The sequence below is a fragment of the Elephantulus edwardii genome, unplaced genomic scaffold (assembly GCF_000299155.1).
Source record: "Elephantulus edwardii isolate Elephantulus edwardi_28Jun2011 unplaced genomic scaffold, EleEdw1.0 scaffold00058, whole genome shotgun sequence".
In the NCBI taxonomy this organism is placed as follows: domain Eukaryota; kingdom Metazoa; phylum Chordata; class Mammalia; order Macroscelidea; family Macroscelididae; genus Elephantulus; species Elephantulus edwardii.
In genome coordinates, this window is record NW_006399808.1 from 7,478,979 (window position 1) to 7,492,732 (window position 13,754).

Sequence of the window (13,754 nt, forward strand, 5' to 3'; positions counted from 1 at the left end):
GCTCAGTCAGGGGGATGCCCAGTTCCCCCTTGGACATCATTGTCCTCCCATTCTGGCTTTGAAACAGGCCAGGTGGTGTTTTTTAAAAGCCTTGCTCAGAATACAAGGTCATGTTAACATAAGGCTTTCTGTAAATTAGGAACAGTAAGGGGCTCGCGCTGGAAGATGGGTCTCCTAAACAGCAAAAGAACCTTTATGCATCACTTGGCTTTGGGAAACCCATGTGAAACATGGATGTCTCGCTTCTGCCCCTCAAGTACTTCCAGAGGGAAAAAATAAGGGCAATCAAAGACCCCCAAGGGACACTAGATTTCATTCTTGTGCCCCTTCCTGCGAGACCCTGGACAACCCTGCCACTCTTAACTTCAGTTTCCTCAGTGATGTGATCCATTCATTCACCAGCTGCTTCCTGGGGTCTGCCCCGTGCAGCCTCCGAGCTAGGATGGGCAATCCCTACATAAAGAAGGCAGGGAGGGCCCTTGCTTCATGGACCTGCTACATGCCTGTTAGAAGTGTGTAAACATGAACTGCTGTGAGTGTGTGTGTAGGCAGAGGCAAAGATGGGGACACTCAGTCCACAGTGGGACTTTCCCCTACGACTTAACTCACTGAGCCACATGCAAAAATGATGAGCTGTTCTGTGGCTCAGCCAACAACGTGAGGTGGTCAGGGAAGTTCACGTGAGGAAGCAACCTTTCAACTGAGGGCTGACCAACGTCTAAAACTTAGAGCAAGAGCAGGACAAAAGTTTCTCAGGAAGCTGGAATAGCACATGCTAAGGCTTGAGGCCAGAGGCCAGGACAGCTTTAAGGAACTGTTAGCTACCCCGTGTTCCTTGCGCTGGGAGTTGGTGTGGCATTGCCTGAGATACAGGTCAGCAGGAGCAGCTGGTCTACCCATGTGACAGCTCAGGAAACTGAGGCCCAGAAAGCCTAAATGACGTTTCCGGGGTTACAGAGTATGCCCAAGGCAGCCAAGGGAAAGAGCGTGGTGGGTCCCCACCCCCGGCCCTGGGAGGGCCCCCTGGCCGGGAAGGGGCGTTCACGGAGGTGTCTTTCTCAGCCAAGGTCCTGGTGCACTGCGTGGTGGGCGTGAGCCGCTCCGCCACGCTGGTCCTGGCCTACCTCATGCTGCACCATCGGCTACCACTGCGCCAGGCCGTGATCACTGTGAGGCAGCACCGATGGGTCTTCCCCAACCGAGGCTTCCTCCGCCAGCTCTGCCGCCTGGACCAGCAGTTGCAGGGTGCAGGCCAGAGCTGAGGGGCCAGGTGAGGGCTGAGCAGGGGGCTTGTGGGAGAATGGGGGGTGGGGGTGGGCAAAGCTGGGTTTAATTAGAAGTGAGAAGTGAGATAAAGGACTGGGTAGGGGCCATGCGGTGGAACCAGTTCAGGGGCTGGCTGGCAGGGTGTGTGGCTGGAAATGAGGGCTCAGGGCGCCAGACCCGCTCCTCGCTGTACTGGGCTCCTTTCACTCATCCAAAGTCTCCAGCCTGACTTGGGCATTTCTTTCCCACAGCTCCTCGGAAGGAAGGGATGGAAAGCATATAGGGGTGGAGCATGTGGGGGCCTTCCTGCTTTAGCTGGAGCTGGCCTGCCCTAGCTCCTCAGAGAGGCTGAGTGTTCACCTGAATATCACTACCTGTCTCGCGCCCCCAGCTCCAGCCCTCGCGCCAAAACATGACCTCCACTCAGCCAGACCCAGCCGCAGTCTCAGGAAGAAACTTTGGTTGCTGAGAACTGGAACTGATTTGATGACAATGGGGTTATAGTTCCAGGCTTAGCCAATTCTCATCCTAGCCGTGCTCCCCTATTTACTCCCCTGAGAGGAAGGAGGCCAAGTTCCCGGATGTGCTCTCAGGTGCCCATCTCTCCTGCACCTGCGCAGTGCACATCCATGCACAGCCCCTTAGCACCCTGCCCCACCTGCAGTTACTCTCCTTTTAGTCTATGAGAACCGCATCTTGCTCTCTGTTCAGGGTGCTGGAGCTAACCACAGGGTCCTTCAGGTGTGCAAAAGAGCAACATTCTAAACCCCTCTCTCACGCTGATCCCTCGTGCTGGAGGCCTCAGTGTCCCCAACCGCCCTTTAGGAGAACGTGGGTTTCTCAGGCGTGTACGGCTTTTGTTCGTCATGTCAGCCCCCATTCCTCACACAACGGAGGCCGACCATTGTGATCTAAAGGGTTCCCCTTGGTGGGTCTTTGGAAGCAGAGCACCAGGCCTTGCCCTTACCTTGGATACTCCACTGTAAATGGTCACCAAGGTGCTGGTTCAATTCTTTCAACCTTAGTTTCTTTCCTATAAGTCAGCTGGGAGGAGAGAGAGATGTGTCTTCCTGGGGTGGAGGCTGTGGGGGCTCCTGAGGGAACTTCAGAGTGCCCCTTGCCCTCCTCCCCCACTGCCAGGCCCAGCCTTGAGGCCCAGTGGCTGAGGGTGAGGCTTCCAGATGGCTCTCTGCTTCACTCCCACCCCTTCCAGCTGCTGGTACTCGTCCAGATCTAGCCTTACTCTCCTCAGTCCTGTCCTTGGCTGTGTACCACCCACTGGCCCACAGTGACTGTTGATTGGGGGTTGGTTGTAGGCCAGACCCCTTTGGGTTGGCCCAGACCAAGATGGACCTAGGATTCTTTTGAAAACTGGAAGAACTTCTCTCTTCTTGCCCCAAGGGTCTTCAAGGGGTGAATCTCCACCCTCTACCCCTTCCTATATTGTCTGAATGCACCGTTAGCCCAATTACAACAGGCACATTAGCAATACCAAGTTCTTTCCACATGTTGCCTAAGGATAAACATCTTGGGAAAGGGGATTAAGGCAGGATATAGGAGCGAGGTTTAGAATTAGAAGATGGGTGTGATAGAAGAAAAGTGGGCTATAGCTGGAGGTAGGATTAGGCTTGAGGTCCAGCTGTGTGGGAGACAGTTACAGGGAGCTCTGGGCATGGGGCCAAAGGAGGACAGAAGTGGCGTGTTCCCAGTCTCCTCTCTGCCTCTGCCAAGTTTTCCAGTACCTGGCAGCATAGCAATCCCTGATCATGCCCAATTCCCTTGCTTCCTAGGGCTTGAGTCCTAAGACACCCTGGTGTCTGACTTCAGCATCTTTGCCCACGAGGCAGCTGACTTTAGGGAAGTCTGTGAGACAGGGCTTGTATCATTGCACAATTCCTGGGGCTACTATTTGCCAAGTGTTGGCTGTGACTGGAGGCCCTAAAAGTTGCATAGAGCACAGCCTGTGAGTTGTACAATGCAGCCTTGGGGCTGGGGACTTCGGAATAATGTTGTCTTGGGGAGAGGTCATCTCTCTCCATGAATTTGAGCCCCAAACCTGCCTCCTCATCATTCCCCAGCACCTACATGCACTTGATCCTGCACATGGGACTTAAGGCAGAAGCTAGGTTTTAGTGGCAACTCTTCCTGTCTGGGTCTTGGTTGTTTTCAGAGGCAAATGGAAGGAAATTGCACAACATTCCCCCACATAGCAGCCTGTGAATTTGAACCATGTACCTTTGGGTTGGCAGCACAACTCCTTACCACTAAACCACCATAGCGCCCTGGGCCTCAGTTAACCTGCCTGTAGTGACACGAAGTTCATCTCTCCCTAGAACTGGCCCTTACTCTCTGCCACGGGACTCTACCACTTTGCTACTCTGGCATTGGCCCTCCTGTTGTTGCTGGAGCCCCTGCAACAGGCAGATGCCTGGAAGATGGAGAGAACTTGGGGTGGAGCCTGCCCTACAGCCTGTTGCTGCCATCTGCCTGTCACCTGCACCCCTCTCAACCGCTACCTTCATGCCCCACAGGTGGGAGAGGCATCCTCCAAGCCAAGCCCTGAGGATCTGTGACCAGGGTTACAGAGATGGGAAGAGGGGATTATGAGGACAACCCCCCACCCCACCACAGCTGCCTACCTCACTCTCCCCAGGGCTCAGGGAGCCCCTAATGGGGCTGGGCGTTAGCTCACAGAAGTTCATCAGAGACTGAAATATAGGGATGGTTGTAGTTCTGTCTCTCCATGTGTCCATTCCTAGGGTCTGAAAGTGTGGAGCATCATGGGATGGGATGGGATGGGATGGGATGTGTGAGGAGGGTCTCCAGGGGTCAGAGATAACTTTAACAGAACCCAATCCAAAGTCTCTAACTGACCTCAAGTGTGGGAAGAACCTTGCCCACCATCTTTCTGGCCTCTAGGTGTACAGTGGACCCTGCCCACCCTCCCTTTTGGGGGATAAGAGTCGTTAATGGACACACAGCTTCTCCCTGCAGTCAGGCTTGGGCCTCCAGCCTCAGTGTCAGGATTTCAAGTTCGGCTGTGTACCTCACTTTTACTTTTGTCTGTTTGTCTACTTCTGCTTCTTTTGTTGACTGGGCCAACCCATAATCCTGAGTCCCCACCTAAGGGGACTCTGATGAGCCTTGAATCTGTACTCTGATGGTGATGCTACCAATTTGCTGTGGGATTCTGAGGGGCCTATCTCCGGCCCCATGTCCCCCCACATTGAAGACCGCCCTAGCTTCATCTTTCTGACCTTGCTATATCACTCTTCAAGGTCAAAAGAGCTTTCACAGTCTTTTCTTTTGTTCTTCTTTTCCTGGCCTCACTGTAAGCAAACGCATGCCCCACAGGCAGACCCCTGCTCTGCAGCTTGGACTCCCAGCAGGGAGAGGGCCTGCCTGGACTTGGCACTGACCTTGCCACCTGACCTGTGGGCGAGCTGGGAGTGGCAGGGGGTAGGAGGTGGTCAGAAGGGGGAGTAGCATATCATGCTTTATAATTAAACCCAAATCAAAAAATAGAAACAGCGTCAAGTGTGCAGAGACAGGCGGCTGGAAGCCAGCAGCACAAACTCTCCATCAGTGAAGACCACAGTCTGGACAAGATACACTTGCAGTGGGTGAGTGCCCGTGTCTGGGGCCAGCAAGCATGCTGGATAATGAGGGTCAGGCCCTCGTGCCGGGGTCTGGGATGGGGTGTGGGTGAGTAGGGCTGGGAGACCAATCAGGCCAGACATAAGGGTTGAGATAAATGAAGCAGAGGTGCCAAGAAATGGGTTTGGACCCTGGCTCCCACATGGTTTTGGCATGGCGTGTGTGACCTTGGGCATGTTGCTTAACCTCTCTGAACCTCTGTTTCAACACCTGTAAAACCGAATGATAATATCACCTATAGGGCCCCTGGGAAGCTCAGATAGTATGTCCGTAGGGAGCTGTGCTGTCAGCCCAAAGGCCATGCATTTCTGGAGATCTGAACCCACTAGCAGCTCTGTAGGAGAATGAGGCTTCTCTACCACAGAGTTGCTGTGAGTTGAAAATCAACTTCATGGTACCCAACCTCAACAATATCCCCTACTCCATAAGGACTTGGAGGATTTAATTAGAAAACATAAACACTAGCTCTGTGTCTGGCAAACAGTATGTTCTTCTTTTTATTTGCTTGGAGGCTTACAGATCATATTGATTTTTTTCCATACAATCATTCGTGGACATCTTGTTTTATGACATTAATTGCCACCGGTTCATGTGATTAATTTATTACAATGTCTAATCAATCTCTTATCAAATAGGACATTCTTAATAATTGGTGAGTATTATGGGGGTAGGTGTGTCAGAGTGAGACTGGCTTAGGACAGGGCAGGCTTCAGAGCTATTGTACAAAGGGTCACTATGAGTTTCAGGTGACTCAACAGCACATAACAACATCAACAACAATTATAATAATTAAAGAGCCCTGGAGGCTTACTGCTAACCAACAGGTCAGTGGTTCAAACCCACCAGCTGCTCTGTAGTCTCCTCCTGTAAAGATCTGCAGCCTTGGAAATCAATGGAAGGTTGCTCTCAGTTGGACTTGACTCAACAGCAGTGTGTTTGGGGGGGGGGTACAATAATAAGAATAATTTCTGGAGAGAGATTGAAATGTCAAGAGACTAGAAGAAATAGGAGACTGAGCCTTACTGTACCTTAGAGAAGTGACCTTCTTCCTAGGATTTAGCTGGGGCTTGTAGAAGTGACAGTAACAACAAAAATTACAATAATAGTTGTTGTTAGGTGTCACTGAGTTAAGTACAACACATAGTGACCCTATGAACAACAGATCTGAAACCTGTCATATCCTATGCCAACCTCACAATCTCTGACACACTCGACCCCATTGCTGCTGTCATTGTCAGTCCACCTGGCTGAGATTCTTCCTCTCTTTCACTGACCTTCCACCTTTCCAAGCATGATGCCCTTCTCCCAGGAATAGCCTCTCTTAGAAACATGTCTAAAGTATGGGAGATGAAGCTTTGCTATCCTTACCTCCAAGGAGCAATCTAACTTCACCTTCTCCAAGACGTATCTGTTTGTTCTTTGAAAGTCCATGGGATTTTAAGGATTCTTCTCAGACACCACAGTTCAAAGGCATCAATTTTTCTTCTGTCATTCTTATTCATTGTCCATCTCTCAGATGCATAGCAAGTGATTAAAAAGACCATGGTATGAATTAGGCACACATTAGTCCTCAAACTAACATCATTGCTCTTCAGTAATTTGGAGAGGTCCCTGATTGCAAACTTTCCCAGTGCACTATGTCTCCTTAGCTCCTGACTGCTGGTTCCAAGTGTACTGATTGTGGATCTAAGCAAGATGAAATTGCTGAGAGTTTCAATTTTTTCTCTACCTATTATGATGTTATCTATTGGTCCAGTGGTAAGAATTATTGTTTTTGTAACATTGAGACACAATCCATATTGAAGGCTAAAGTAATTGGTCTTCTGCAGGAAGTCCTCCTTACTTTCAGGAAGCAAAGTTTTATCATCTGCATACCAAAAGTTATTGATGAATCTTCCTAATCCTGATGCCACATTCTTCATAGCCTCCAGGTTTTTGAATAATTTGCTCAGCATACAGACTGAATAGGTATGGAAAAAGGATACAACCCTGACACACAACTTTCTTAATTTTAAACCATGGAGGATAGAAGAAGAATTGATGCCTTGGAGCTGTGGTGTTGGAGAAGAGTGTTGAATATACCATGGACTGCTAAGAAAATGAACAGGTTCAACCTAGAGAGGGTTAAACCAGGCTGCTCCTTGGAGGCAAGGATTCTGAAGCTTCATCTGACATACTTTGGACATGTTGCAAGGAGGGACCAATCCTTGGAGGATTGCTTGGGAGGGTAGAGGGACAGTGCAGGAGATAAAGACCCTCTATGAGGTAGATTGATTCAGTGACCGGGGTAATCGGGGTAGGCGTGTCTGAGATAGTGAGATTGGCACAGGACAGAGCAGGGTTTAGGGCTGTTGTACATAGGGTTGCTATGAGTTGCAGGCAACTCGACGGCACATAACAACAACAACAACAACAACAACAGTGTTCCTTTGCTTTGTTCACTTAACAGCTTCTTGGTCTAGATTTCACATGAGCACTATTAAGTGTCCTGAGATTCCCATTCTTCTCCATGTGAGCCATAACGTGTTATGACAGTTGCAGTAGGATGAAACATTTGTTGAGCATCATCTCCCATGAGGTGAACCTTGTGGTGGGTGCTTTCCCCTCCTCATCCTACCTCAATCAGAGTGAGGACACTGGCTCAGAGAAGACTGTGTAGGTCCCAGGACAGACCTGAGAACTCCACCTGTCTGCGCACCTGGAGGCACGGGTGGTGAAACTTGGTCTCACCTACTTTGGGTATGTTTTCAAAAGGGGCCAGTCCTTGGAAGGGACATCATGCTGGGAAAGACACAGGGTCAGAGGAAGAGAGGGAAACCCCCCCATGGTAGAGATGGCGAGGGGGTGAGGATAGGGCAAGATTCAGGTCTAGGAGATCAGTGTCAGTTGTAGTTGATTCAATGGTGCAGGAAAACAGCAGCAGCAACAGCTCACCTGCAGTGGAATATGACCTTCTTGTGAGAAGATGGGAGACAAGAAAATGGGGGGAGCAACATAGAGGGAAACAACAAAGATGACAACAAAGGGCTGAGCTTGTAAACTGCAGCGACACAAGAGCAGGACAGTCCTAGCCAGCTGTGGTGGGAGAAGTGGGGAGGAGGCAGGCAGGAGCCCAAGGCCAGAATGTGGAGAGGTGAGGGAAGAGAGGAGCCCAGCTCCACTGAATGCCGGTCCTGTTGTTCACCTCCTACTTGTGCCAAGGGAACATAGGAGGGACTGCCGTGCTGTCCAGGTGTGAGGGCGTCAGAAACCAGGAATGTCTGCTGTAGCCACCAACTCCCCCTCCCTAGCTGTGTCTGGAGCTTCTGGGATGGGCTGGTTACATTCAGCAGAGCAGGGGGTAGAGCAGACAGTGGACTGTGAGCACCAGGGTGAGTCCTGGGTGACACCCGGCAGGTGCCGCTACTGTGCACCTCTCAGTTGGTTCCAGCAGAGTAGAACTGCCCTGAAGGTACATTCCCTAGACTGTAATCTTGACGGGAGCACATTGCCAAGCCTTTTGGAACAACTGCTGGATTCAGATCATCACTCTGTTAACAGCTGGGCATTTACTGAGCTGTGGGGGAATCCTTTAGGGTCTGGCAAGGGGTGCCCTTAATTCCAACAAAAAGGCCCCATTCTCTAGTCCATCATGAGGTTCCTAGGAGACTGAAACTTGGGACATGGCCTGTTGTGCGTGTGCCGTTGAGTCAGAACTGACTCATAGCTGACACTCCAGAGGCTTTTCAGAGGCAGTAAATCCTTGGGCATTGACAGCCCAGCTTTCTCCTGCAGAGAAGCTGGTGGGTTCGAACTTTGTGTCTTTGGGTTGGCAGCGCAGCTCCTTACCACTAAGCAAACCCTGACCTCTCAACACACTTCTCTTCAATCCACAACCTGCAGAAGGTGCCTCCGGAGGTCAGCTTTGTCTCATTAGAGCCAGTAACCTGGCTGTTAGCTCACAGTGGGGCCGTGAGGCACCAAATGGCCACCAGAGGGCGGCCTTACCCCATGCCAGGCTCAACATGCCGAGCCACTTGCCCACCTTCCTGTTGTCTGAGTCCCAGCTGGCTGACCCTGGGCTATTGCAGCCCCAGCTGGTTGCTCCAGATCAGTCTATAAGTTAGACTCCCATCAAACCTGGGGTTTCCCCTTACCCCAACACATATACACCACTCTTCAACTATCTATTGTTTAACCAGCACTTTCATTCTGAGGTCACATATGAAGTAATAACCCTCAACGTCAGGTGAGGCCAGGTTGTGGAGCCTGACCATGGGAAGCTGTGGCCCAGAGAGAGCACAGTGTACCACTTATGTATTATTGTAGACTCTTCACCTGAGCCAGGCGCTGCTGCTTCCCTGTAAACTGCCCCAAGGGCCTCCCATCTTTAGGAGTTTACAGGGCCAAGCCTTCAAGCTCAAAGAGATGCAAGCAGAGACAGGGTCCTAGGCCTGCTCTCAGGCCCCACCCCCCTGCAGGTTCTGAGAGTGGACCTTAGAATTCTAAACGCTTCACAGCGTTTGTGTTCTGAGCGGAACCTGTCCCAGCTCTGTTCAGCTCTCTCCCAGACCTAGACCATGCCCTAGGTAGGCCACTTCGCCTGCCATGAGAGGTCACAGAGGGGGATGAGGGGCAAAGCTGGGTCTTCACTTCCGCCCTTCCCCCCAGGTGCCCGCTGGGTGAGCTTGGCCAAGCCCGTGGCCTCCTGGGTGCCTGTCTCTATTCCCATTTCTGGCACCCCTTACCAAAAAGAAAAGGCACTCATCCCAATTTGCACCTTCCCTAGCTACTACTGTTTGAGGGGACCAGGGACAGTGGGCCAATATGGGCACTCCTTCCCATCACGTCACCAGGGCCAGATCCTGGTGCCACTGACCCCCCAGCTCGGCAGGACCTCGAATTGCCTCAGCCAGCTGACTCCTGACACAACCCACCCCGCCGGGGGGAGGCCTGGCCTGCAGTCCTGGGGGTAAGGAGGAAATGCCCGGGCCTCCGGATGTGCCACCCAGCATTGCCAGGTTCCCCTGTGGAGAGGGATGGTCCCCAAATACTTGGGGGTGTGATTGAACCCCAACCTTGCCAGTTATTAGCTATATATATTATATATATGTACAATCTTAAGACAGCTCCCTTTCACCCTCAGTTTTCTCTTCTGTTGAATAGATTACTGTGCCTGCCTCACACGTGATGGAGACGTTAAATGGGCTAAAGTTTGTGAGACACCAGGGATAGAAAAGGCATTAAGTCCTTCTGTATGGCAATGCTAACTAAGTCTGAACCTTAAGCTAGGCCATGGTACCATGCTCCTCACCCAGCCGGCCAAGCACCTAGAACAGGAAGGGGAGGGAGGGCTCGAGGGCCCGAGGGCTGGCCTGGAAAATGGAGCAGGAGGAGGCTGAATCAAGCTGTCCAGGCTCAGAGTCCTTTAGGGCTACAACCTATCTGGGGCTCCATACAATGTCCCAAATGACCAGTGACTTAACAGAGAACTCCAAGGGCTCCCAGGCCTTAGTCTGTGACATCAATTACCCCAGCAAAGGGCCGAAGTCTGCCCAGCTCCGCAGACATAGTTCCCTTGCTCCCAGGCAGTTCTAGGCTCCAGCCTCAGCTGAGATGATTGATAGCCTCACCTGAAATAGCGGAGGGCCTGGCAGCAACACCAGAAACACCTGAGCATCACCCTTCAGTGGGCCTGCTCCCACCACCACCATGCCCACTCTCTCCTCCAGGATGGATGCAGTGCAGAAGCAGGACCTCCGGAGGCCCAAGATCCATGGCGGAGTCCGAGTGGCCCCCTACCAACCGCCTACTCTGGCCTCATTGCAGCGGCTGCTGTGGGTCCACCGGACCACCACGCTGACCCACATCAATGAGGTCTGGCCCAACCTCTTCCTGGGAGACGCGTAAGTTAGGTTCAAAGGAAGAGGAGAGCAAAGCCTATACTGGCACCCTCGAGCCTTTGGGGGGATGGAGGTGCCACGCCTCTTCATCTCCCTCCATGTCTTTCTAGATGCTTCTTTCCTTTATGATGGTCATTTTCAACTGTGACCTACAACGCTCATTTGGAAACCAAGTGCATAGGGCATAAGTGCACAATTTTTCCACCCACATCAAGAAATAAGACATTACTTGTCCCCGAGACACCCTTTCTCCCTATGGGAAATTCTATCCTGGCGGCTGAAATCCCCATGTTCTGGTTTTCCTCAGGAGGTTCCTGGGACACGTGGATTAAGAGGTCTCTAAAGCATAGATCTCTTTCATTGCCACTGAGTTGGAGCTGACTCACAGCTGATCCCCCAGGAAGTCTTCAGAGGCTGCAAATCACATGGGGAGATCACCCATCTTCCTCTCACACAGCAGCTGGTGAACTAGAACCACCAGAGGGGACCTGCTGTGGGTTAGCGTAGTTACCCCTCCACAGTGTGTGTGACCAACAGCAGGCACGCACAGAAAACAGAGTTGAGTCTTTTTCTCCAAGAGCTTTCTTAACATTTAGAAAACATGGATCAATAGGTATAGACTTTTAAAGCTTCCTTAATCTTGATAAAATAGAGATCAATTTATTGCTAGCAATAAATTACCCCATACATAGATAACCTTCTGAGATAAAATCCTTGAACTTTAAAAATACATTATACACAGATGTGCCTTATTTTTTAAAATGGTACCACTTTATAACAGCTTTTGGAATCCACATTACATAGACAACATTTTCATTGGAATCACACTGTATATTTTGTCCCATGACAGCAGAACCTAATAATAATCGCCCTTACCACCTTTACATCTTGGTAGTTACATAGTATTTCATCATTTAGAGACATAATCAGCTATTTCATGATACTTAATGGTCTGTCTTGGGTTCCCTCCTTTCTATTTTCATGCTCTTAGATGTTGTTAGATTCTGTGTATGTATGCCCTTAGCATGTTTTAGATTCTTTGCTTTTTAGTTAAGTCCCCATAAGGATAATTTTGGGGCAGTACACACATATAACGTAAGGCTTTTGGTGTTCATGGTGCACCGGCTCCAGGAAAGTTGCCCTGTATTAAAGGGCATCTTAAGCTCTAAGCCTCTTTTCCAGGTTGGTTCACTAGATCTAGCCTCTGTCCTTGGAGGGGATGGCAGAGGGCGGAGAGGAGGTAAGTTCCAACTCAGCCTAAGCTAGAACTAATCCTGTGATTTTTCTCTAAACCTGTCCTGGTGGTGCAGTCTAATAAGAGTCAGGCTGCCAACCAAAAGGTCAGTGGTTTGAATCCACCAAGCCATACTTGGGAGAAAAATGAGGCAATTTGTTCCCATAAAGATTTACAGCCTCAGAAACCCTGTGGGGTAGTTCTCACCTTACAAGGTCACTGTGTGTGAGAATGAACTCGATGGCCATGGGTCATCCCTCCTGGCCTCTCCCCTCTAGGTATGCGGCCCGGGACAAGAGCAAGCTGACCCAGCTGGGAGTCACCCACGTCGTGAATGCTGCTGCGGGCAAGTTTCAAGTGGACACAGGTGCCAAGTTTTACCGTGGGATGTCCTTGGAATACTATGGCATCGAGGCGGATGATAACCCCTTCTTCAACCTCAGTGTCTACTTTTTGCCTGTCGCTCATTATATCCGAACAGCGCTCAGTACTCCTCAAGGTAAGCTCTGGCGAGGGCTACTCACCTCTCCAGTGGCACTCATGGTTGGGGTGGCTGGAGCCAGAGTCCCTCAGCAGCTCTCCCACTCCAGGGAGAAATAGCTACTGACCTAGCTATGGAAGCATCCCCTTCAGTGACCAATGAGCACGAACATAAGCAAGGTCTAATGTGGCCACCAGCAATTCCTCAGCAAGAGGCCAGGCAGGTGGGCTTTAGGCAGGGGTCCAGCCAAAGGTTCTGGAAGTATACTCTTCTCTCAGCGGCCTTGGGGCAGGAGAGAGATGTGGGGGGGAGTAGTGGGGCAGCCCCTGCAATTTGATATAAACCTAGGGAATCCTGGGAGAATAGCTCAGAGTTGCAAAGGAACAAAAGAGAACCCAAGCTCCTAACCTTAGACGTGCCATGGACTTCTTGTGTGACCTTGAGCTGGTCCTTCATCTCTGGGCTCAGCTGCTGTGACAGGTGCTGGAGGATGGCCGGAGGTGTGAGTGGTTCCCGAAGCGGGTGGGTGATGGATGGTGGCTGATGTCAGCTTTGTGTCCCCGCAGGCCGAGTGCTGGTTCACTGCGCCATGGGGGTGAGCCGCTCTGCCACGCTGGTCCTGGCCTTCCTCATGATCTATGAGAACATGACACTGGTGGAGGCCATCAAGACGGTGCAGGCCCACCGTGACATCTGCCCCAACTCGGGCTTCCTCCGGCAGCTTCAGGTGCTGGACAACCGACTGGGGAGGGAAACAGGACGACTCTGACCAATCGGGCAGCCAGGAGCCCCAATCCACTGGCCAACAAGGCCTGAGCCAACCAACCTGGCCCTGGAACAGCAGCCTCCATTGCTCCCAGTGATCTGGAGATGTTACTAGCGTGTGGGGGCTTCGTAGAGGGAAGCAGGGATAGGTGGGTGCTGACCATTAGCTGGGGGATTTTCCGGACCCAATCCAGAGATTCTTTATGCAAAAGAGATTTCAGTCTGTCTTTATAATAAAGGATTCATCCTAACAAAGTCAAGCCTGCTGTGGTGTTTCAGGGGGACGATGGTTTATTCCCTGATGACTTGCCAACATAGATTGACATGATGGCAGCCTGAAGGAGGAGCCTGGGTCCCTGTCAGGGCTCAACACGGAGGGAGGGCAGGTGGGGACCAACTTGGGGGACCTGCCTTGAGCGAGAGAGAGGGGAGAGGTGAAACATGTTGAGAATTAAGTGACCTTAATTCC

At 51.2% G+C, this 13,754-nt stretch overlaps 1 protein-coding gene across 1 annotated transcript; it reads left to right on the top strand.

The window, feature by feature from the left end:
* Positions 1-1,183: 1,183 nt before the first annotated feature.
* Positions 1,184-13,289, top strand: DUSP13 (dual specificity phosphatase 13). The gene is made up of 6 exons (XM_006887504.1): positions 1,184-1,270; positions 3,600-3,797; positions 4,792-4,877; positions 10,626-10,808; positions 12,318-12,538; positions 13,087-13,289. Exons 1-6 carry the CDS (start codon positions 1,184-1,186, stop codon positions 13,287-13,289), a joined length of 978 nt encoding a protein of 325 aa, XP_006887566.1.
* Positions 13,290-13,754: the final 465 nt, after the last annotated feature.

Coding starts and splice junctions, on each gene's coding strand:
- DUSP13 (XM_006887504.1), top strand. CDS start 1,184: ATGGGTCTTCCCCAACCGAGGCTTCCTCCGCCAGCTCTGCCGCCTGGA. Junction 3,798..4,791: donor GCTACCTTCATGCCCCACAG/GTGGGAGAGGCA, acceptor ATCAAAAAATAG/AAACAGCGTCAAGTGTGCAG. Junction 12,539..13,086: donor AGCGCTCAGTACTCCTCAAG/GTAAGCTCTGGC, acceptor GTGTCCCCGCAG/GCCGAGTGCTGGTTCACTGC.